The sequence below is a fragment of the Amborella trichopoda genome, chromosome 6 (genome assembly GCF_054954075.1).
Source record: "Amborella trichopoda isolate Santa Cruz 75 chromosome 6, AtrichopodaSantaCruz75HAP2 v2.0, whole genome shotgun sequence".
Classification (NCBI taxonomy): Eukaryota; Viridiplantae; Streptophyta; class Magnoliopsida; order Amborellales; family Amborellaceae; genus Amborella; species Amborella trichopoda.
This window is the reverse complement of record NC_142341.1, coordinates 34,613,897-34,638,094: the sequence shown is the minus strand read 5'-3', so window position 1 is coordinate 34,638,094 and position 24,198 is coordinate 34,613,897. Positions and strand designations below refer to the sequence as shown.

At 40.6% G+C, this 24,198-nt stretch overlaps 1 protein-coding gene across 2 annotated transcripts in view; it reads right to left on the bottom strand.

The window, feature by feature from the left end:
- LOC110007350 (mediator of RNA polymerase II transcription subunit 15a-like) overlaps positions 1 to 24,071 on the bottom strand; it is a 29,530-nt gene extending 5,459 nt beyond the window's left edge. For both annotated transcript variants that reach the window (XM_088869812.1, XM_088869813.1), the window contains exons 1-3: positions 23,309 to 24,071; positions 21,666 to 21,777; positions 19,969 to 20,084 (exon numbers count right to left, since the gene is read on the bottom strand). In XM_088869812.1, the coding sequence (XP_088725938.1) occupies positions 19,969 to 20,084; positions 21,666 to 21,777; positions 23,309 to 23,424 (344 nt within the window). In that variant the 5' untranslated portion in view covers positions 23,425 to 24,071. The remainder of the gene's footprint in view (positions 1 to 19,968; positions 20,085 to 21,665; positions 21,778 to 23,308) is intronic.
- Between the last annotated feature and the right edge of the window lie 127 nt (positions 24,072 to 24,198).

Sequence of the window (24,198 nt, the reverse complement as noted above, 5' to 3'; positions counted from 1 at the left end):
TATAGTGTCAGTCAAAGGCTCAGATTCAATATGGGCCGATCTGACGGTCAAGACCTCATTTTGTATTTTCATTTTCATTTTTTTTTATACAAATCCAAATCACTTGAAATTTCATTCATTTTTCTCATCAAGGTGCACCTAATAACAATATATAAAAACTAATTTGTAAAATATAAATTGATCAAAATACCCTCGTAACGTTTCGGGGATATTCTGGTCATTTTATATTTGTGAATTTTTTTTATATTTTTATTAGATTCTCCTATTTTTAAAGAATAGACGCTCCAAATTTCAAGCGATTTTGAATTTATAGAAAAAAAAAAAAAGAATTCAAACACAAAATGAGGTCATGACCATTAGATTGGCCTAAATTGAATATGAGCTATTGGCTGACACGATCATTTCCTATATATATATATATATATATATATATATATATATATATATATATATATATATATATATATATATATATATATAAACACTTTCCAATACCTATGAACGAAAATCAACAGTGATTTCGCCTGCACTCAACACCATCCAAACTTCATCGCAAGGTCATAGTTGTCTGATAGTGTTTTAAATTTCAATTTTTTTCCACAAATCCAAATTACTGAAAATTTGGAGCGTGTACACATCTTAATGAGGCAAACTTAATAAAAATATGAAAAAATAATTCGTAAAATATAAATTGAGCAAAATACCTCAAAAAAATTATGGGGGTATTTTGATCAATTTATATTTTACAAATTATTTTTTTCATATTTTTATTAGGTGCGCGTCACTAAGATGTACATACACCAAATTTTAGATCATTTTGATCGGTAAAAAAAATGAAAATTGAAATACTAGCGGATAACTGTTACCGTGCGATGAAGTTTGGCTGGTGATAAGGGTAGGAAAAATATTTAAGAAAGAGAGAAAGATGCTTGTCTAGTCAATGTTTCGAATCAATCCCAAAAATATCTATGATAGTTCGGGATTGATTCGAAAATTTTGGTTTAGGATTGATTTTAAAAATTTTTGGGATTGATTCGAAAAATATTTAACATAAAAACATAATATTTAAGAAAGAGAGAAAGATGCTTACCATATTTAAGAGGAGGGAGAGAGATAAATGTGGGCATTTTCATCTTAGGGTTTTCAGCATGAGATGTCGATGAGTTGCACAAGCTTGAAATTCGAGTTGGATTTTCTGGCCATGCCACTTAACTTCACGGATTTTCACAATTCCAAATTCTTAAACCTGATATTTTCTTTGATTTCCTTAGGGTTTCCTAATGTCTTTTATAGGTTTTACTTGTTTTAGGAAAATGTTTGCCTGGTCAATTCTCAAGAGAAAGATGAGGCTACAACGCGGTAATCATCATATACAGGTGTGCAAGCTCCTTTGTTTTTAAAAGTCTTTTCATAAATTTTGAAAACAAGGGGGGAATTTTGAAATGGAACCTGGAGCTTTGGACAGGTCACGATTTTAACAAAGAAATTAAAGTGTTTGAAAACACAAGACATATAGTGAATCATTTCGAAAAGAGAAAGTTATTTTGAAAAACAAATTTTTAGTTAGCAGTTTTAGCTCCTGCAACCATAGATCCCACTAAGCAGTTTAACATCATGTAGCAATGGATAGATACATCCACCCTTTACGTCATACGGGGCTAGATGGATACAGACGGTGCTAGGCGTCACTGGCTGTATTAGGCAAAGACGAGGAAAAGGACTCAGTCGGCACTGAGCATCGCCGGCCGGGTTAGACAAAGAAGAGAGAGGTAACACAGTCGGTGTTGAGCATCGCCAACTGTGTTAGATAGAAAAGAGAGAGAATATGCCGTCGGTGCTAGGCTTCGCCAACTATGTTTGACGAGAAGAGAAAGATGATGCAGTCGACGTTAGGCTTCGTCGACTGTGTTAGACGAGAAGAGAAACAGGATGCAGACGGCACTAGGCTTTGCCGACTATGTTAGACAAGAAGAGCGAGCGGATGCAGTCGTCAACTATGTTAGGTAAGAAAAGAGAGGATACAATCGGCGTTAGGCTTCACTAACTGTGTTAGACGAGAAGAGAGAGAAGATGCAGTCGATGCTAAGTTTCACCGATTGTGTTAGACAAGAAGAGAGAGAATATGCATTTGGCACTAAGCTTCACCGACTGCGTTGAACGAAGAGCAGAGAGAGGATGCAGTCGGCTTTAGGCTTCACGGACTGTGTTAAACGAGAAAAGAGGGAAGATGAAGTCAGCGTTAGGCTTCATCGACTGTGTTAGACGAAGAGCAGAAAGAGAGATAGGCTTGAGAAAAAGAGAGAGAGAGATAAAGATGAAAAGAAGGGAGAAAAAGAGAGATAGAGATGAGAAAAAGAGTAAAGAGAGATAGGGATGAGAAGAAGAGAGAGAAAGAGATATAGGGATGAGAAGAAGAGAGAGAAAAAAAGAAGAGGAGAGAGAAAGAAAGAAGATGAGAGAGAAAGAGGGGAGGAGAGAGAAAGGGGGAGGAAAGAGAAAGGAAGAGGAGAGAGAAAGAGGGGAGGAGAGAGAAAGGGTGAGGAGAAAGAAAGAGGGGAGGAGAGAGAAAGTTACCTTATTGACGGGTAATAGTCCTTTTCTTCTCTCTCCTCTCTCTCTCTCCAAGATGCACCCACGAGTTCAAGAGGAAATTGAAATTTTATTGATCGTTCTGTGAAATGAATCGAAGGTCCTTTACAATTTGGCTTTGCATGCTTATATAGAATTGGGCTAAAACATGGGTGTACGCCCAAAACTTGCTAAAATTGAAAATAATTACAATTTAATTGAATTAAAAGAAATTCTAAAAATAGGTGCAAAATGACTGTTTTGCCCTTGCCTAACAATGTGTGGAATTCTAGAACAGTCCCTACAATTGCTCGAGAACTTGCATGATCTTCTATTACTGATATGGGGTTGTTTTGATGCCCATTTGATCGAAAAATGATTGTTTTCTTGTTGGGCTCGGCATGGAGATCGATTTGATACCAACTTCGAGTCATGAATCATGTTTTTAAGCCATGATCATGAAACTTGAATTTTGGATGAATCTTGAAAACTTTAGATCAATTGTGTGCTCGTTCCTTGATGTTTCTTCATGATTTCTTCACTGAATCACACTTAGCATGCCGTCACGATCATGTTGCAAGAAACACAGCTCAATTTTGTGTTCTGACGAAGATTTGGTCGTCTTGAGTTTTTTGCTGGAATATTGAAATCCAACGACCGGACAGAAGCTTTGACGCCTCCGTATGTGAAATCCAACCATTAATCGTACATAAGGTTCTGACCAGATATGGCCATAGACCTTACGCACATAATGCAATTGGTTTCGTGCCGATCGGGTATGTGAGCATCGGGATTTAGCTACCGGAGTTCGGTGTGCTACTGCTGAATTTTCTGCATCTTTCTTCCCGGATCAGCATTTTCTCTGTAGTTTATCTCCCTGCTCGGGCATCTTCATGGGCGTACCACATATTGAATCGCTCGTCTTGATGAGATGAACACGATCACCAAATTTGAGCGCGATCTAACTCGAATCCAGTGAGATATGGGCCCTGAAAGTGACTGCGCGTGACTATTTTGTGACTGTGAAAACAGTCACCTTTAATTGTGTTTTGGTGTAGGGAGCCGATACGGGAATAGTGTGCAGCCTACCCCTTTTCGGTATTTTACCCATAACTTTGTCCTGGAGTGCTCGATTAAATCGAAACTTGACCCATAGGGGTTTTCGACCGTGCTGGATTCAATGGTGGTGGTCCCACAGCTGTTTGACTCACCAAAAATATAGTTCTAGTTATAAGGTCCATTTCAAGGTGTTAGAGGCCAATTTTTTCGAAATTGTTTCTTTGTGTTCACTACCTTAAACATGTCTGATCGCGATAAAACTTGGCGTGGCCTTCTACAGTGATGATGAAGATTGTGATCAATTCTGGAGCAATTATGAGATTGTCAAAATTTCCACTTATTTTGTAGGCTTTATTGACCTGCTTCCTTCTTTATTCCGCATCAGGGACTAAGGTGCTGAAAAATGCGGAGAGAAGTGAGAAGGACAACATTCGAAAAATTTCCTTCGGCTTTATTACTTTTTTTTCCCTAGCCATAGGACCACATGAACGCCGAGGAGATTTACACAATGGCGCAACTAGAATGCTCAGACATAGGGATGTATTGTTCGCGGGTCCGTCCGTAGAGACTTTAAGGGGAGAAGAGACTTTTTTTAAGGATCTTATCGAAGTCTTTACCCTTGTGTGGACTGTTTGTGATTCTGAAGCTAAGGATTTTGTACCGATCTCGTCAGTCAGAATCAGGCCCGTCTGGCAATTGAGTGTCATGATGAAGGGCATTGTTCCCATTTGGTCTGGGTTTCTTTGTATCCCTTAGTGTTGAGCCATGTTTCGAGGATTATGTGAATGGTATGCTGAAGGGCCTTACATCGGCATCGTCTGCTTTATGCATCAGTTATTCCTTGGCGAGTAGGGCACCTCAGTTTATCGAGGTGACCAGCTTTGGGTACAACCACTCCTACCCACTGCTTTGCAGCTACAACAATCATCTAATAGCCACTCCAAAGTCATGATTGACTAGTTATTTCTTGGCAAGTAAGGTACCTCAGTTTATAGAGATGACCAGCTTTTGGTACAACCACCCCTACCCACTGCTTTATAGCTACGTCAATCATCTGACTGTCGCTCCAAAGTCAACCATGACTTAGCCTTCTTGGAGCATATCCAGCATCATGGAGTGCATTTCATGACCTCATGGGAATGATGCTCCTCTTCATTGGACTTATCTTACCGTCTTGGAGATTCTCTGTCTTTCGAACCCTTTTTGTAACAAGACTCAGGCTGTAGGAATCTTTTCCTTAGAGCTCGTATTTTTGGACCCTGGTATTGTAACACCAAGGAATTTTTTCTTGTTGAGTGAGGACTGAAGCTTCCTATTGAGGCGAGCGCTGCATCAACTTGTTTATTGGTCCAAACGTCTTTGTGGATTTTCACTTGAACTTGGGAAGCGATATCGTAGAAACGGTTTTCACCAACTTTCTTTTATTTGGAGCTCTTTTACCTATGACCTTACGGTCATGTCCACCCTTATTCTTCCATTTTACTCACGATGCCCTTTCAGGTTTTTACCGTGTCTATTTTTTTTACTCATGGTTTTGTGACCATGCCCGTCCATCATTTTACTCATGGCATTCCCTTATCAAGGTATACACCATGCTCATCATTTTTTGTGAAGACGTGTTTAAGGTCATGCCTCCGAGACCTGTGCAAACCTGTTTATCGTCATATGGACAAGACGTGCACTATGGTTTAAGGTCATATAGCTGGAATATAATGGAGATGGATGGCAGTCTGTAGAGGCCATGGAGTGAGCGTAGTAGTGGTTTTAGCTCACTTTTGGGGAGATGGCACTAGGCTACCTATGAAAGATGAATGATGTATGGATGGAATGTAGAAAGTGGTGACCCACTATCTTACGACAAGTATAGATGGTGGGATGATTCGCCATTTTGTGAGCATGGGTAAGACTCACTAGGGAATGATGTAAGATGATGAAAGGAATGAACTCACTGGGGAGGTAGTGAAGGTGGTGCGTGCATGTTAACGGGTCGGTTAGGGAAGACATGCTCGAAGATGCACGTAAAAGGTGTGTGCGTGTATGTGGGGGTGAGTTTTAAGGTCATACCTCTAGGACCCATGCAAAGCAGTTTATCGTCATACGACCAAGACGTGTGGTTTAGGGTCATACAGCTGGATAGTGGTTATGTAGCTTAGAGTCATGCAACTTGGACTGTACAGTTTAAGGTCGTGCAACTAGACCTCCGCTACAGTTTAAGGTCATATAGTTTAGACCATGTAGTTTAGGTTCCTGCATCTAGATCAAGGTTGTGCAGTTTAGGGACCGTGGTTATGCAGTTTAAAGTCATGCAACTAAGATCAAGCAATTTAAGGTTGTGCAACTTGACCTCCGCTACAGTTTAAGGTCATCTAGTTTGGACCATGCAGTTTAGGGTCGTGCATCTACACCATGGTTGTGCAGTTTAGAGTCATGCAGCACGGACCGTGGTTATGCAGTTTAGAGTCATGCAACTAGGACCGTACAGTTTAAGGTCATGTAACTAGACCTCTGCTATAAGGTCATATGGTTTAGACCAGGCACTTTAGGGTCGTGTATCTAGACCAGGGCTACAGTTTAAGGTCATATAGTTTGGACCATGTAGTTTAAGGTCGTTCATCTAGACCACTGCTATAGTTTAAGGTCATATAGTTTGGACCATGTAGTTTAGGGTCGTGCATTTAGACTACTGCTACAATTTAAGGTCATATAGTTTAAAATGTGGTTATGCAGTTTAGAGTCATGCAACTAGGACCATGTAGTTTAAGGTCGTGCAACTAGACCTCTGCTACAGTTTAAGGTCATATAGTTTGGACTATGGTTATGTAGTTTAGAGTAATGCAACTTAGGACTGTGCAGTTTAAGGTCGTGCAACTAGACCTCCGCTACAATTTAAGGTCATATAGCTTAGACCATGCAGTTTAGCGTGCATCTAGACTACTGCTACGGTTTAAGGTCTATAGTGTCGACCATGCAATTTAGGGTTGTGTATCTAGACCATCGCTACAGTTTAAGGTCATATAGTTTGGACCATACAGTTTAGGGTCGTGCATCTAAACCACTGCTACAGTTTAAGGTCATATAGTTTGGACCATGCAGTTTAGGGTCGTACATGTAGACCACCACTACAGTTTAAGGTCATATAGTTTGGACCATGCACTTTAGGGTCGTGCATCTAGACCACCGCTATAGTTTAAGGTCATATAGTTTAAACCATGCATTTAGGGTCGTGCATCTAGACCACCACTACAGTTGGTCATATAGTTGGGACCGTGGCTTGGGTCGCCATGTAGGTGAGGCTTTATGGGGAATAGGTCTGTGGGCAGCAGTCTGAGTCCTTGGGGATAAGATAGGTAGGACTGATGAGGGGTCCAGATAGGAAAGCTGACCTTATTGGGGAAGAGGTGACAAATGTGGGTCTTTTGTATCCTTGAGCACAGAATAACTAAGTGTAAAGCAAACCACTGGGGATTGCAGTAAAAACGGCCCTAATTCCACTAAGGATAATAGTATGCGTATGGCTCACTTATTAGGAATGAGAAGTCATGACCTGAGTTTAATCGACCCGGGTTCCACTTTGCCAGGGATAATAGGTCAGAGTCAAGGTGCAACTTCACCGGGGATAATAGGTCAGAGTTAAGGTGCAACTTCACCGGGGATAATAATGATAGGATACACATGGCTTCAGCCTGGAGTAGGCGACAATAAGCTGTTTAAAATATAGTCGGTGCCAGGTGCAGTAACCATTATTTCTTGAGCACTCAACCGGCTCTAAGTCTTTGAAAATGCAACTGGCACTAAAGATGGCCAAAGTTGCTTCTTAACCAATCAGCCGGCACTGGATTGTTAAAAACACATTCGGCGCTGAGGATGGCCCGTGATATTGCTTGAACACAGCCGGTGCTGAGTTGCTAGACATACAATCGGCACTGTGCTATCGCTTGGACACAGCTGGCGCTGAGTTACCGAGCACACAATCGGCACTGTGGTTGGTGAAACACAGCCGGCGCTAAGTAACTTCGACCGCATAGCCGGTGCTAGGTATGGATCAATATTTGAGCCATGCAGCCGGACCCAGTCCTTGTTGGAATTTTACAGGTAGCGATGAGAGTTGCCTCGAGCCTCAGGTCAAAGGCGACCCGGCCCATCGTTGTTTGGCTTTCCAAGACAAGACTGGAATTCCCATTTTGTGAGGGGTGTTTGAGGGTAGTGCTGGCTATATAAGGGGGTAAAACCTCATTTTCCTTCACTTTTTCACCAAAGGTAAAAAAACATAAAAATTTTAACAGTGAGCAACCCGGTAGAAGGTTCGACAAGCAATGGGATTCCAACAAGGATTCAAGTTTCTGGCAGGAGATCAAGTGTTCCGGCAAGTCAAGGAGAAGTTTTTGCTAGAGATTGGTAGAGTTGCAGGAGTTTTATGGTTTAACATAGGGGGTTTTCTGGGAAGCAAGAGAACTCCAGCCATGGTCTTCAAGGGTAGAAGAGGTAGGAAGTGCAGCAGTGGACATTTTTGCATGTTTTGGGTAGTTTTCTGGTGGTTTTAAGTGGTTCCCGATGTTGCAGATGGTTCTTGGCACCGGCAGAGTGTTTCCGACAGGAAATCGAAGAGCGCAAGGAGGTGGACCGTTGCTGGGGACCGTCGCGAAGAAGGCCAACGATTGTAGGGATTTTTCATCAAGAGGCACAAAAGGACGTGACGACGGTTGTCATTTGCTCGTGTGACGTGGCGGTGGTTGTCAGGCGGCGTAGCAGGGCTCGAGGTGTCACGTGTAGAATCTGTAGCATGTGTGAGAAATTTGAACACAGCCAGTGCTAGATGTTGGCAAACACAGCCAGCCCTAAGCATTGGAAACATAGTCGGCACTAAGTGTCAGCAGATACAACTGGCACTAAGCATTGGCAGACATAACCAATGCTTAAATTTTGGCAAACCTAGTCGGTGCTAAGCATAAGCAGACACATCCGATGTTAAGCATTGGCAGACACAACCGGCGCTAAGCTTTGGCAGACGCAGCCAATGCTAAGGGTTAGCAGACACGGCCAGCATTAAGATTTGAGTGCCCAGCCGACACTAAGGTTTGAGTGCACATCCGTCGCTGATCCGGTGCCTTAGCAATTTTTTATTTGAATCATTGAGCCCTTTATAATGGCTGGTCCTTTTTACCGAATTCCTGACGTAAAGAAGCTTCCCAGGGGTGGAGAGGTCGGTACCGATGATTTTACCGATGCGGCTCTATCAAGGGGTGAGCCCCTTTGGCTGACCAAGCCAGTATGCCAACCAGAGTGGCCTCTCAGTGTCACTTTCATTACTGACCTCATTTGTTTTGAAGTCCTCGAGGGTAATGACGACAATGTCAGTATCGAGGAAGGGGTGGCGCTCCTTCATTGTATGCACAGAAATATAGCTTTCAGGGAGAACTTGCCTACTCTAGGAAAACAAATGGTAAAGGAAAAGGGGCTACTAACGATCAGTAAAAGGCCTCCGAATTTAGGGGGGGCACCATACTTAAAGGGATACTCTTCCTAGACCGCCAAGGTGTTGGTGTCTCACGTAAGCACTCTTGAACGTGCTTCTCTATTAGCAGCGGTCCAGTGTTCGGGCAGCTACTATGATCGGAGCTCCAATACTGTGAAGGTATTATTGGAGACATGGAGCCATGTTAGCAATACCTGGCTTCTTAGGCATGGGGAAGCATGAATCTCTTTGCTAGATCTTCATTTTATTGGGGGCCTTCTGATAATCGGGGCTAAGTATGACGAGTTCGGGCCCCAGAACTCAGTCATCTTTGGTGGTGCTAGCTTGAGGGATGAAGAGCCGCCTGCCAGTCTTCAAAAGATTTTCGAGGCTTACCAATTGATCCATGCCAAGGCTGGTCGGGTCACCTTCACTGAATGGGTGAAATTCTTTTGTGGGGACTATCCCGAAGGTGGTTGAGGTACTCCGAGAGGGAAAGGGAAGGCAGTTGTGAAGGGAACGCCTCCCGTGTATCAATTCGAGACCAGTGACAACTGTGTCTTCTTGGCCACGTATTTGGCCTTATTTTTGTGCAAGTTCGTGCTCTCTAGATGGGCAGACGACATTCGTCTAGGCGCATTATATGTGTCCTGCGACATGTCAAGAGGGCGTGAGCATGCCCTTGCTCAGCCGGTTTTGTGTAATATTTACCATGGCTTGGGGGCCATCTCGTGGAAAGGCCTACAAAGGCAAAGAGGGAAGGAATGGCATTGTAGGAGGAGAGGCATTTCCTGGGGATTTTAAAACTCCATTCCCCGTCCATTACGTGTACGAGAGGCTAGGGGCCTATTTCCCTGCCACTTATGTGAGGAGCCAAGGCACAGGGAACAAATTGTGGCCCTTCTTGATGAGGATTGATGTCCAAAAGGCTATCTTTCACAGCCCAGGGTCAGCTCGAGGCTTATTTGGGAATGACTCTTTGAATATGCGGCGGGTCCCATTTCTTCACTAATCGTGCATGCGTTGATGAACTGCGAAAGGAGCTAGATGGTGCTCCAACAACCATCAGGAAACTCATGTTCATCCTGAGCATTAGAGGAGGAGTTCTACCTTATCGGACTCCAAACAATGCCAGACAAGAGGGGTATTTCCCCCACCACTTCACCCGTCAACATGGGCTTGGTCAAGGTTGCCCTTTCTTTGTGTTTTTCGAAAAGCGCCGGGGCAAGGTGAACACGAAGAGAACATAAGACCTTGGGACTCTTCGTGAGTGCTAGCTACCATAGCATATACAAACCGCTTGGTCCACATGTCTAGAAATGACAGAAATAAGCAAATATGTGTTACTCACTTTGGCAGGAGGGTACGAATGACCAAGGCTTATGTGAACTAGTGGAGAATCACCAGTAAGGGATACTGGGATAAAGGTCACCCTTGGAAAGGAGAGAAGCGCAACTGGCACCAAGAGACCAGGCAAAGGAGAGTGGCAGACCCTCTTGCCCCTAATGAAGTCTTCACCTTGAAATATCCCTCGAACTGGCAAGCTCTAGGGATCCCTCGAGAGATAGTGGCTGATGACATTTCGCCAAAATTTCTAGGCATGAAAGAGAGAACTGGGAGCATCTTTGATAAACTCGGTTCCATATTTGAATGGGATGAGGGCCGACAGGTCCCTGGTTTTGAGAAGCGTCCAACACAGGACCTAAACGTGCTGATTGGGAGTGGTCCTCATAGCAGACTGACTGAGGGCCCCTCTTAAGGGGGGAATTCTGAAGCAGCCACTCCTTGGGGGAAAGAAAAGAAAACGCTCCATCGCTACTGACATTCAAGTGTCATCTCCAGTTAGTGGGCGTACTCGAAGGCGTAGGGGTGTCAATCTTCCTGTGATCTCAAAACCAAGAGGTAGCTCTTCCTCCTCTGATCATTTAGCAACTCTACCTGTGTCACCTTATGCACTTTCTGCACCATCTTCTGTCTCTCTTGAATTTTCTTCTTCTTCTTCGGAGACTGAAGCAAACAACTCCCGCCCTTCTAAGCCCATTGTTATTCCTTTTGATCGGGAAGTGACTCCGGATCTTGGGGAGGCGCTTCTGAGTTTAAGGGTCGTTCTTGAGTCAGAACCAACTCCGATGGAGACTGATGAGGCTGGGGGTCCCAAAGCAATTGCTCCAAGAAAGGAATCTGATGCCGATGTGGACCATGTGCTTTAGGGATTTAATGCCTCGACTGAGGTAGAGGCTATGATTCAAGAAGAAGGGCATGTAGTTAATGATGCCCCTCAGTACCAAGAGGCCGCTGCCCCCGAGGGCATAGATCATGAAGATGAAGGGGTTGAAATTTTTGTGGCTGAGGTTCTGGCAGCTGAGGATGCAGGTCAGATGGAAGAAACCATGGCTGCGGCTGAATCTGTGATTGGCGAAGGCCCAAGGGAAGAGGCAGCTTCTGAACTTGCCAATGTTGATGCGGTAGTTCAAGAGGGTGAGAAGCATGGGGAATAGGTTTGTTTGGAGGCCGCTGGGATAAAAGTGGAGGCCCCCAGAGGCGAGGGTGAAGGCAACAAGACTGGTGTTGAAGAATCCAAGTAGGTTGAGGCTAGGGCGGCCCCTGGGTCTGAAGTGCACGAGGGCCTGGGCTTTGCCATCGTTTCAGAGGAGCCAGTGGCTCATATGGCTATTACTTCGACAAGCCCGGTCCTTGAAGCCGAAGTTTCTTCAGCATTGTATTCCCAGCAGGATCATCTAGGCCCATCTTTAGCGCGGTTTTTGGTATGATTGCAGGCATGCTTCGAGCAGGCCTTCAGGGCTTGAGGGAGTTGCATTTCAATGAGTTGGGCGAGGCTTTGGTCAACCCTAAATGAGTTGGAGAGCTGACGGTCGGGAATACTGCATCATGAGACAGAAATCAGTAGGCTAGCCTCCTTGGAGGAGTCGATCTTGCGTCGTCGTGAGAAGATAGATTCTTGCATTGAGAAGAAGGCCACGATTACTGACCGTCACAGGATCTCAAGAGGGAGGCACAAGGCAGCTACAAGAGAATGATCGAAATCAGAGAGAAGATGCGAATATTGAGGTAAGAATTCGCTGGCCTTGAGACGGAGACGATTCAGAGGAGGGCTATTGAGGCCTCTTTAGTTGCTGATTTATCCGAACTCGATCGCAACATTGAGTCCGAAACTGTGGCAATGGAGGAGGAGACTCAAGAGGTGGCCAAATTTAGGGAACGTGTCCCAGATACCAAGGCTTCTCCTGCAGCATGCAACGTAGAGATCAATAAGATGATTGATCATTTTTTAGAATGTCTTTTCTTTTACCAATGCTTGTAAAAATCTTTAACTCGTAAATAAAGTGCTTCTTTTTCTCTTCTGGCTGACTTCGCTGCATGATTTCATTCTCTTCTTATTTTGCTGCACCTCATGGACCCCCTTTTTTTTTGAATGGCTGTCGACATTTTTATTATCTCGAGAAGCTAATACCCTAGGCCTTGTTTAGTCCCATGACAGGCTGCCACGGCTTAGATAGCTTCGAAATTGGGAGTCGCTGCTTTTTCTCCTCTTAATTTTTGATTGGACAAGGGTTTGTAGTTCATTTTCCTCATGATTTGATCAGCCTGCTCCTTATAGATAGTCCAATTAGGAGGGGCTTTGGCCTCTTTTAGTGGTGCATTCACTTCAAACCCATCATAGCTTTGGTCTCAAGCATGAACTCCTTGAGATGTTTTGAAGCACTACGCATAACTTCCAATTGGCTTTGGAGATTGCAAACTTCACTTCTTAAGTTTGCTAGGGGATCCTGCTCTTGAGGGGAAGAAGATTGTACTTTCTCAAACAGTTCTCCTCCTGCCAGATTAGGGAAAAGTAGAACTTGCTGCTAATCACTAGTGCGAGGAGCATTCTCTATGTTTATAGTGACCGGATTTTGAAGAATCTTTCGCGGTGGTTGGCATGCTACTTATGATTTCAAGAGTGCAATAGGGATATGCAGGACTTTTTGATGGTTCAGCATATAGGTGATCTTTGGAGCTGGGAACTCTATCCCCATGACTTGCTCAATCTCAAGAATGACCTCTGGTTCATCTTTTGGCCAAGGTGGTTCAGAAGTGGGGGCAGAGGATGAGGACTTCTCTATAAGTGAAGATAGAGTTTCTTCATAATGGTTGTAGGGATGTTAGAATGAATAAGGGTTAGAGGGAGAATTATGCCTTATTTGCCTTTCTTCCTCTTTGAACATGTTCACCAATGTTCTCCCAACATCCTCAACATCTTCATGAGGCGAAGATGTTGTCTTCATTGTAGACTTGTGACCTCTATCATTCAGCTTCTGAGGCGACATCAGATCTGTGAAGTAATATTTAGCATCAGCGTTGTGAGTTTCGACTACAGGGAACGGTCTATTGTCAGCGTAGACTGTATGTTGTCTTCCATCTCGACTATACTTGAAGCACTGATGCAATGTCGACGGAACCACTCCTTGGTCATGGAGCCGTGGCCGACAAAGGAGAATGTTGTAGGAAGTGTCGGTGTCCATTACATGGAACTTGGCATAATCATTCAACTCACTGATCTTAAAACGAAGGCGAACCATGCCATCTGGCTTCTCTCCTGACTAGTTAAACCCTTGAACTGTGACGTGGGTCGAAGTAAGATCTTCAGACCCTAACCTTAATAGAGTAAGGATCCTCCTTGGAATAAGGTTGACTACCAACCCTCCATCTAACATAATTCAGTTGATGGGGGCCATGCATGAAATTCGCCTTCTCTTTTTCATTGGCGACGAGAGTTGATGGGGGCCACTGTGGTTTCTTTAACTTCGACCTTTTGTGCTTCTTTGAAGAAGGTGGCTTTGCCTTGGCTTTAGCTCCTAAGGCATCAACAACTGTTAGGAATCCTGCTGCCTATGCCAGGGTCTTTCTCGATCATTTCCGTTGCGTCCTGCTTATGTTGATTCCTTTGAATTCTTTGTCGAGAGCCTTGAAGTCCGAACATTTCAAGGTTGTACCTGCAAGAAACATAGGAGAAGAAAGATGAGAAGTAGAATAAGAAGAAGGAGAAGGACTAAAAAGTGGGGGACTTTTAAGGTCATTCCCCTAGTCAGACCGATCTGGGCAGATTTTTATGTCATCACCAGGGTCGGACATGTGCAGGGGGTGTTTTAGGTCTTTCCCATGCTTAGACTGTTGGGGAGTGCTTTTAACATCGTCACCCTGATTGCACGTGCTCTAAGTGGAAGATGACTCTGGGAGGTCCTCTAGGTGAGAGGAAGGAGGATAGTGTCAGGGATGAAATCCATTAAAGTTGGCAGTGGGGGAAGGGGAAGGGGCCTAAGAAATTCTTGCTCCAATGGCGGTTGAACCATCTTGTTTTTTCGACGAGCAGCCGTTGGAGCCCGTCTCCTTTTGGTTTTCTGAGGTGGTGTTAGATTCATCTCACTATGCTTGAGAACGGCTTTAGCTTGGCAAACTGCTTCTCGTCTTAATGACTTAAGTTTGCTTCGCCCATTGTAGACTATCCAGGGATGGGAAGTCAAGGGTTCAACAGAGTGTGAATCATTATTAGGAAGGTCCTGTGTTGGGAGGTCCTCTTGCATTGGAAGAATAGTGGCTTGGGGGTCATTGACTGGGACGTTGTAAAACTCCTGACATTCCTGCATTTTTTTTGTAAATATATTATGGAAACTGGTGCATTCCCACAGGTAGTGACCCCATATCTGATGATACGGGCACTAATGGTCCTCGGTCCCCTTAGCAAGGCGTCGGGGTTGCCTTGCCTGCTTCAGTGTGATTATGCCTTCTTGAAGCATTATAACAAAGAAGGCATGAACGATGTCAGGGGCTTCGTCTTCTTCTTGGGTGATTACTGCATGGGAGGCTTCAACTGTTCCGAAGGCCTTCTTTAAGTCTTCAAGCTTTATCTGACCCTTCTCAATTAGGGCCTCGATAATATCTTTCAGCGTGTAGCAGTCATCTGTGGGATGATTGATCCTTCGATGGTGAGCATAATAATTCGCCTGAGTGTCAAGGCCAGCTTGCTCAAGGAAGGCTTCTGGAAGGTGAATCATATTTTGCTCCAATAATAACCACAACAGCGCAAGGACGCATTCCTTCTCAAAGGCGTAGACCTTGTTCTTATGCCTGGTGAAATAATCACCCCGATCAAGGTTGGTCGGCGGGGGTACTCGATTGTATAAATGTTGTTGCTTGCCTGCCATGAGAGCTGTCTTCACCGTGCCCCAAAGTTTGGGAGGGAGTCTTCTTTGGATCAGTGACCATGACGGCTGCATTGATAACTCCTTTCTGTTGGTTGTCTTGTGTGTTGTTTCGAGAGCTACCATTACCCGGTTGTTTGCTAAGCTTGCAGACATTTGACATGACCCGCTATGCTGGCTTGATAGATGCAGACTGATTTAGAGATCAATTCTGACATGGAGGTCGGATTAGAGGCCTCGACATGTAGAACAATCTCGAGTCGCATGTTCTGCACGCAAGTTTGGACTGCTTCCTTCTCGGGCATAGGATTAGGATGGCGAGCAGTCAAATTTCTCCATCTTGATATGAACTGGTCCACAGGCTCATCAGGGTCTTGAATGAGGGCGAGAAGTTTGATGGTTTGAACCTCTCTCTCAACCTCATAAAAGCGTTGATCGAACAATTTTTCCATTTCCGCCCATGTATGTACCGAGTTCGGGGGAAGTCAAGCATACCATTGAAAAGCTGGGTCGTCAAGGGTTTCAACAAAATGACGAAGAAGGAGTCTCCCATCGGCCGCTATTTCTCGACATGCTGCTTGAAAGTGGGCGATATGCTGATTTAGGGACGTGGTCCCATTGAATAGGGGAAACTTCCCTTTCTTGTAACCTGAGGGAAACGGTACCTGGTCAATATATGAAGGGTACGACCTTTGATAAGGTGTTCTGCCCTGTATCTCTGGAATTTGCCTGTTCTTTGAGCTATGGATCACCATAGCATCAATGTTTGCCTGTGAGACAAGGTGAGGGACAGAATTGTCCTGTGAGGCAGATGGAAGGGGCTGCCATGGAGGTGCACCATCAAAATGATGGGAATTGACCATGGTTAGCTGATTGGCGAGCTGCGTCTATACGATCGATCTTTTCCATCATCGCGGGCACCATATCCTCAAACCTGTTCATGCGGTCTTCCTGCGAGTCACATTCATCTATAACCATCACGCTAACTCTTTCTTCAAGGGGGTCAAACCTATCTGCGATTGAGGGCTTGCGAGCTTGATGGGTCGCACGCGGCAGATCAGTCAGCAGGGGTCAGCGTTCCCAGACGGAACTCAACTTTTGTATGCCGATGGCGTGAGGACTAGTTCTCAACGGTCTTGAGACTGTGGCTGACGAGGGGTTGGGTCACTTTCTACTATAAAATAATCATGTACAATAAAACAACACTGATGCCACATTTATAGATTCAAACAATTGATAAAATAGTAGAAAGCTAGCTTTCTTTCTTTATTTATTTTTAAATTTATACTTTTAACTATAAATGATTTAAAATTAATATATTTCAGTTTCAATACGATGCAAATTATTGAATAATAATTTTTAAAAAATAGATGAATTTCTATGAATTGAAAGTAGTACTGCTTTACAAATTTATTATAATAAAACCATCTAAAAAAATTGGAAACGAAAAAATCCTTCTAAGGCCTAGATCTAACCATCTTATCAAAATGGACGACCTCTGTTAATTGGGTTAAAAAAATACTTTCTAGATTGTGTTTTCAATTTTCTTTTTTTTTGTGATTGTTCATTAGAATGAAAAAAGAGATAATTTAAAATTATGATCAAACAAATGGCCCTAAAATAGTTTTTGAATATTGTTGCATTATATTACTTTACAATTGTTGCATGAAATCACTGCCCATATATATATGGATGCTGTCAGCCCACAGGCTGACTGCTACTGTGTTAGCCAAAGGCCCAGATTGAATCTGGGCCAATCTGACGGTCACGACCTTATTTCGTATTTGAATTTTTATTTTTTTCTACAAATCCAAATTACTTGAAAATTTAAGCTTACATTCTACTCATCAAGGCGCACCTAATAAAAATATAAAAAAAAAAATGCGCAAAATATCAATTGATCAAAATACCCCCAAAAAGTTTTTAGGGCATTTTGGTCAATTTATATTTTTTGAATTATTTTTTCAATATTTTTATTAGATTCTACTAACTTCTAAGAATAGACAATCAAAATTTTAAGTTATTTGGATTTGTATAAAAGAAATGAAAATTCAAATACGAAATGAGGTCGTGACCATTGGATTGGACCTAGATTCAATCTGGGCCGTTGGCTGACACTGTAGTTGTCAGCCCGTGAGCTGACAGAATCTTTTCCCATATATATATATATATATATATATATATATATATATATATATATATATCATTTTCCATTATACTACTATACAACTCTTACATGAAATCATTCCCCATATATATATGGTAGTGATCTAATGCAACGGTTGTATCATATTATAATGCAACCACACTTTTATAAAACCATGTTTGTGGTATTTATATAGCCCAAAATTTTGCGCATACTCACTCCCTTCGTCTCAATAATCAGTCCCAAAAAAAATCTTTGATTTGAATCCTAGATATGGTCAATATAAGGCCCCTCCAACAACGAATCTAGACCATTCATTTTGTGAATTTCATGATCTTAATCTTCACAAACTCAAAATCACTTTTTCCTCTTTTAATATTGTTCATCTACTGATAATAAAGTCATATAAAAAATTTGGATATGAAAAATTCCTCTTAAGGCCTAGATCTACGTTTCTTATCAAAATGGACGGTCTATGTTAATTGGGCTTAAAAAATACTTTCGAGGTTACGTTGTCAATTTTTTCATTTTTGTTATTGTTCATTAGAATGAAAGAGTGTATAGTCTAAAATTTGGATCAAACAGATGACCCTAACATGGTTTTTGAAGATTGTTGCATTATATTACAATATAACTGTTGCATGAAATCATTTGGCCGTCCATATATATATATATATGGGAAAAGTTTATATAAAGTTGCAACCTTAAAATGTAGAATCACAAATGCACCTCATGCACCTTAAAAATCTATTGGAAAGGTTGTTTTGATGTTGAAAAATCCTCCATTTGATCATCTCGACATTGAGATGTATGAATATAAAAAAAAACCTTTTTGAGTCTCAAAAATAGTGCATCTTGCAACACATTATCTAGACCGTCCATTTTCACAATTTTCATATGTTTATAGATCTCCTTGATATTAACCCTTTTTGGAGTTTAAAATTTTCTAATTAGATATGAAAATAGATTTTAAGATGATACTAACAATGTTTTACAACAAAATTACATGTTATGATAAAATTTGGTGGTGTGCCTTAATTGGCATGTTTAAGGTTGCAACCTTATAGAAACCGCACGCTATATATATATATATATATATATATATATATATATATATATATATATATATATATATATATATATAGGAAGATGCTAGGGTGAGCCCACTAGCTCATAGAATAGTACAAGCCCAATGTCATAGATTGAATCTGAGCCGATCTAACGGTCGAGAGTGTTTGAATTTAATTTTTTTTCTACAATCCAAATCACTTGAAATTTTAGGTGAATGTTCTTCTCATCTAGTCGCACGTCATAAAAATATAAAAAAATAATTTGTAAAATTAAAAATAATCAAAATACCCCCAAACATTTATGGGGGTATTTTGGTCAATGTTTTTCATGTGAAATATTATTTTAATATTTTTTAAATATTCTCCTATTTTTTATGAACACACATCTAAAATTTCTAGTGATTTTGATTTGTAGAAAAAAAATTAAAATTCAAACACTATCGGGCATCCATGATCGTTAGATCGGCTTAGATTCAATCTGGACCATTGGGCTCATTTTTTCTTGTGAGCCCATTAGCCCACAGAAGCCTTTTCTATATATATATATATATATATATATATATATATATATATATATATATATGCACACCCACACATATGCATATATACAGATATCTATACATATACATGCAAACATACACACAAATATATATATATAAAAGTAAACCTTTCAATAGCTGGACAGCTATAATGAATAGTAATATAGGAAAAATCCCAACCTTCAGAACATCATCATGTGGTTCAGAATGCATATCACTATTTTAATTTTAGTTTTTTTTTTCTATAAATCTGATTAAGATGAGATTTTGGATGTATATACCTAACACTATTGCGCATGATATAAAAATATAAAAAAAATACTTTCAATAATTTAAAATGAACAAATTACCTCCGTCATTTTTCAGGGGTATTTCAATCATTTTAAATCTTGAGAAATATTTTTTAATTGTGTGCACTATTTTTTAGTAACACATCTAAAATTTCATTATGATTCGATTTTTAGAAAAAATATTAAAATTCATATAGTGATATGCATTCTGAACTACATGATGAAGATTTGACGGTTGGGATTCCACCTATAATACAATTCATTATAGCTGCCCAACTATTGTTAGCTTTTCCATATATATATATATATATATATATATAGTGTTTCGCCTCCGTCACGAACATAACGGTTTTGCCTAAAAATCGCCACGGACCTAGGGCAGTCGTGGCGGTCCCCCCATATTATTTGCTTCAAATTTGCGTAAAAAAATCCCGCCACAAACATGCTAAGTTTATGACGGTCGTTAATCCATGGCGTCCGAAAAATCAGACGACGCCGAGCCTATGGGCAAAAATACTGTTCATTTTCGCCCATAGGAATTTTGTAGTCTCTTCCTAATATATATATATATATATATATATATATACACCAACAGTATTTTTTGCACATAAGTAAACAATTTTCTATACTTGACAAATGTTCACCATGATCTCGCATATTTTGGTTTTTCTCCAATAGGGTTTGATGCCATAGAATTGCCCACGGCAGATTCTGTCTCCATAGTGAGCATCATTAGAGATATTTCCCTCAAATATTCTGCCTGGAAATCAATAATTCAGAGGTGAGAAATGTGAATATTGAGATTCTCATAAGGGACTAACATATAAGAGTATAAAGCATCCAACTAATCACAATATACAGGATTAGGTATAGAATCATAAGCATAAATGTGTAATTATTTTGTCACGAATAACTATACCAAAATACACAAATTTGTTGTTTCAAAATTAACACCCAAGTCTCGACAAACCATTGACTTAACAACCAATAACCATAATACCTTCTACTCTATCTCGACTTCATTGTTTCCACGGCCAGCTAAAGATAATCAATTGTTCCAATGATCATTCAGTCTAACTAATTCTCCCAAATAAGTGCTAAAAGTTAATATGGATGGGAAGAGTTTTGAACCCATTAAATAGTTAAGCTCTGAGCGTATAAGCCGGATTCTTCCTAAACAACTAAAAAGGTTGGGTGGGTTAGTAAAATTATTAATTAGTTCATGCAAACAATAAAGTCAGATATCAATCTTATAAAAATAAAATGTTGGGTCTGTCAGAGTCCACAAGCAGTTCAGTGAACTTATTTCATTCGGTGATAGTTCTTTTCTCAACCTGTTCACAAAGCTGATCTCCAATTCTTTGATTCACTCCCAGCATATGCCATCCCAAACCTACACAAAAGTAGATTTTCTTTTCTTTGCTTATTTACACAGTTTGCCATGTCAAGGGTTGGTGGGGAGAGGTTTTAAGGCTGGCAAGTCAATGACGTATAAAATTTCTCCCCAGTTAACAACTTGCAAAATGAGGACGAACAACAGAAAGCCATTCGAGTTTTATGCACTACCAAATGAACAAAAATTAGTCTTTATTTGAAATGCAAAACATCAACAAACTGAAACAGCTCTAACATTAAACCCCATACATTAAAAAACATTTAAAAAAATATCATCCCGAAGTTGAACAACTGAGAAAGGAAAAATAAAGAAAATGAATGGAACCAAACAAGAATGGCAACAGAACCATCTATGTGGCATTATGTGTACACATGACAAATACCCAGGATGCATGTAGCACGCACATGTAAATACGTAGGTATACGTGCATGATTATTGATGCATGCCTGTCCATATGCACAACACTCAAATAAAAGGATGTTATTTGTAATAGAAATATCTAAATATACAAAATATTTATCAAAAACATTATGTATGACGCAGTTTAGAAGCCAAATTTAAAAACCTTCAAGACACAATGTTATTTGAAGGGATTTACCCACTAAAATTTTGTAGGGCTTCAATGATTATCTGCTAACCAGAGCAAATAAATAGTGTTTGTCTCACACGATACTGACATATACACTTCTATCTTACATACCCAATTGAATGATACAATTCAGTGTGAACCCAATTCTAGATTCACATTGTCATATTCTCATATTTCATTCCAAATAAGACTTCCAAGTGGCAAATTTAATAGGGATATGAAACTGTAGAATGAGATGAAATTTCTCGATACGAATTGAAAAAGATGAAGAAAAGGAAGGGAAACCAAGAAAACAATCACTAGGTATCCACAACTAAAAATATAAATTACAGATTGACAAGGAGAGAAAGGAGAACCGGGTTCTCAGCATTAGTAAAGATCTTCTCTTCAAATCTTGCAGCAATTTTTGTGAGTACAGACAGTCCATCAGGGTCACCTGCTGGCAAGTGTCTCTTAAGAGTTTCCATTCTGCAAATGAAAAACAGTAAAGGCCATCAACTAGAGCAGTAGGGCTTGTGGTTTTATGGATCAAGCCATTTAGTATTTAAGGAAAATCCTCCAATATCCGATGAAGACCTGACATTAGTACTAATTAGCCAACACTCCCAAAAAAAAAAAGTTCATACCTTATTCCATGATTAACCAATCAAAACAACACCTGCTGATCAAAGGCCTAAAACAACACCTGCTGATAACAACCAGACCTGACCCAGGGACTTTTGGATGCCCTTCCTTGGCTTACGGCAGGCTCAGAGGCACCACCAAAGTTCCTCACAAGCCGGAGAATGGGACTGAAAGGGGTTCCTTTCTAAGCTAAGAAATATATACTATTAACTATATTGTCTTCTAGGGCAGCCATGTAAACAAGAGAGCTAATACGGGAATGACCCCCCTTACCACAGTTCCTAAGGGAGATAGAACCCTCCTAGCTATGCTACCGATTGAAGATTCATATGCATATCATAACCCAGTGGGAAAGGCACTACCCACTTGAAGGTGGGGGTATAACCAATTCAAGATCCTTCTATAGTTGCAGATCAAGATGAATACATACAACGAATAGACCAGCTTACTCTCCGGCCTGGGCTTGTTCCAACCTCTTGATTGCCGTTTTGAGAACGGTTCCGTTATTGAATATGGAACAATGTTGCGCCTGTCGATAGTAGCTGCCGACAATATTAATGTTTCGGTATTGCCTCTGGTATTGCTCAATCCTATTCTCAATTCCAAGGCCAAGTGTATGTCACCAACGCAAAAAGAAACTTCAAATTTATATAATTAAATATAGTCAATCAACTTATACGCAAATAGTCATTACAAAGATCCAATGTTCAAATTTTTGGGGGAAAATATAAAAATAAAGAGATGTCCATGATCATTTTTAAATACTCTTTATTCCCAAACGATTAAGATAAGGACCCAGTTTCTATGCGGCCAAGCCGGCATGCATAGAAATGCGAGCCTCTTAACAAAAATCTATTTCTAAGATGGATTTTTAGACTTAATTTTTAATGACATGTAGTTTCTAACATGGATATCATGAATATAAAAAAAAATTAAAAAAAATTTAAAATTTAAAATAATATTTCTAGTAAGAAAACTTTTCGACCATTCGTTTCCATTGTTTTTATTGTTTTTAGATGGAAACCTACTTGCATCCATCTTTAAGATATATGCTTCACACTTTCTAGACCGCATATGTAGAAATGCAGTTCAGTCTGCATGAAACAATTTTCCTTAAGTCCATCTCAACAAGGGTAAGTTGTATTATCCTACTGTTTCTCTAATATCCTTGGAATTCTAAACATTCCCATACCAAAGGAAGAAATATGTTTCAACAAAAAACAGCACACAAAGACAGGCAATATCAAATTGGGAATGCAGTAGACTACAGAAATAAACAATGAAAAAAAGAAATATACCTACCAATCAATATATATATATATATATAGAGAGAGAGATAGAGAGAGAGAGATAGAGAGAGAGAGACAGAGCTCACATCTTATTCACAATCCTCTGCCTAGAATCAGCTGAAAGCTCTGTCCTCCAATCGTTAGCATCCGTTAGAACTAGATCACCCTTGCCTTGAGCAGGCATCCAACTACCGTTATCCATGCTATTCAAAAATCCAAAAATATTGTATAAAATCTCAAGAACTAATCTTTTATTCCCCTGTGACTATCAGTATTTCAGCCTACTCTCAGAGCTCGTAAATTTCAAGAAGCCAATGATGTTTTCTTCCCCAAAAAGGAAAACCCAATTCTTGATCCCCAGGGCTCTAAATACTGGAAAACCTTAACAACCTACAAACGTTGTCTTCTCCATTGCCTTAAAAACCCCAATTTCAAATCCAAAAAATATCAATACCACAAAATTCAACAGCTCATTATCCTTTTTCCTCGATGGCCCAAAACGAAAACCCGCAATCAGAGGGTTAAGAGAGAGAGAGGGAGTTGAATAATTGAGCCACTGTAGCAATTGTAATTGTGAAAGCTGAGAAGTGACGGTCAAGTTTGGAATAAAGTTGTCACTGTTAAACAAAAAAAAACAAAGAGACGGGAATAAAGTTGTTCCTGTTTCGCGAGATGCGGTTGACTCGGTTGTAAGAGCGAGAAAGGCGAATGCAAAAGAACGGTAACAAAGAAGTATCAGTATAAATGCTCTCGCGGGAGCATTGTACATCGTTACAAAAAGAGGTCGTCATGGCTGGTAGCCATGAGACGTTGAATGGTAGCGTTTCGAAAAAAAACAAAAATTCGAGTGATTTAGTACGGACTCCGAAACTTTTAGATAAAATATGAAAATGCTCCACGTCTACTCTTTTTTTGTTTTCAAAATTGTTTCTCATTCAAACTGAATTTTGATTTTTAAAAAAAAAATTTGCTTTTT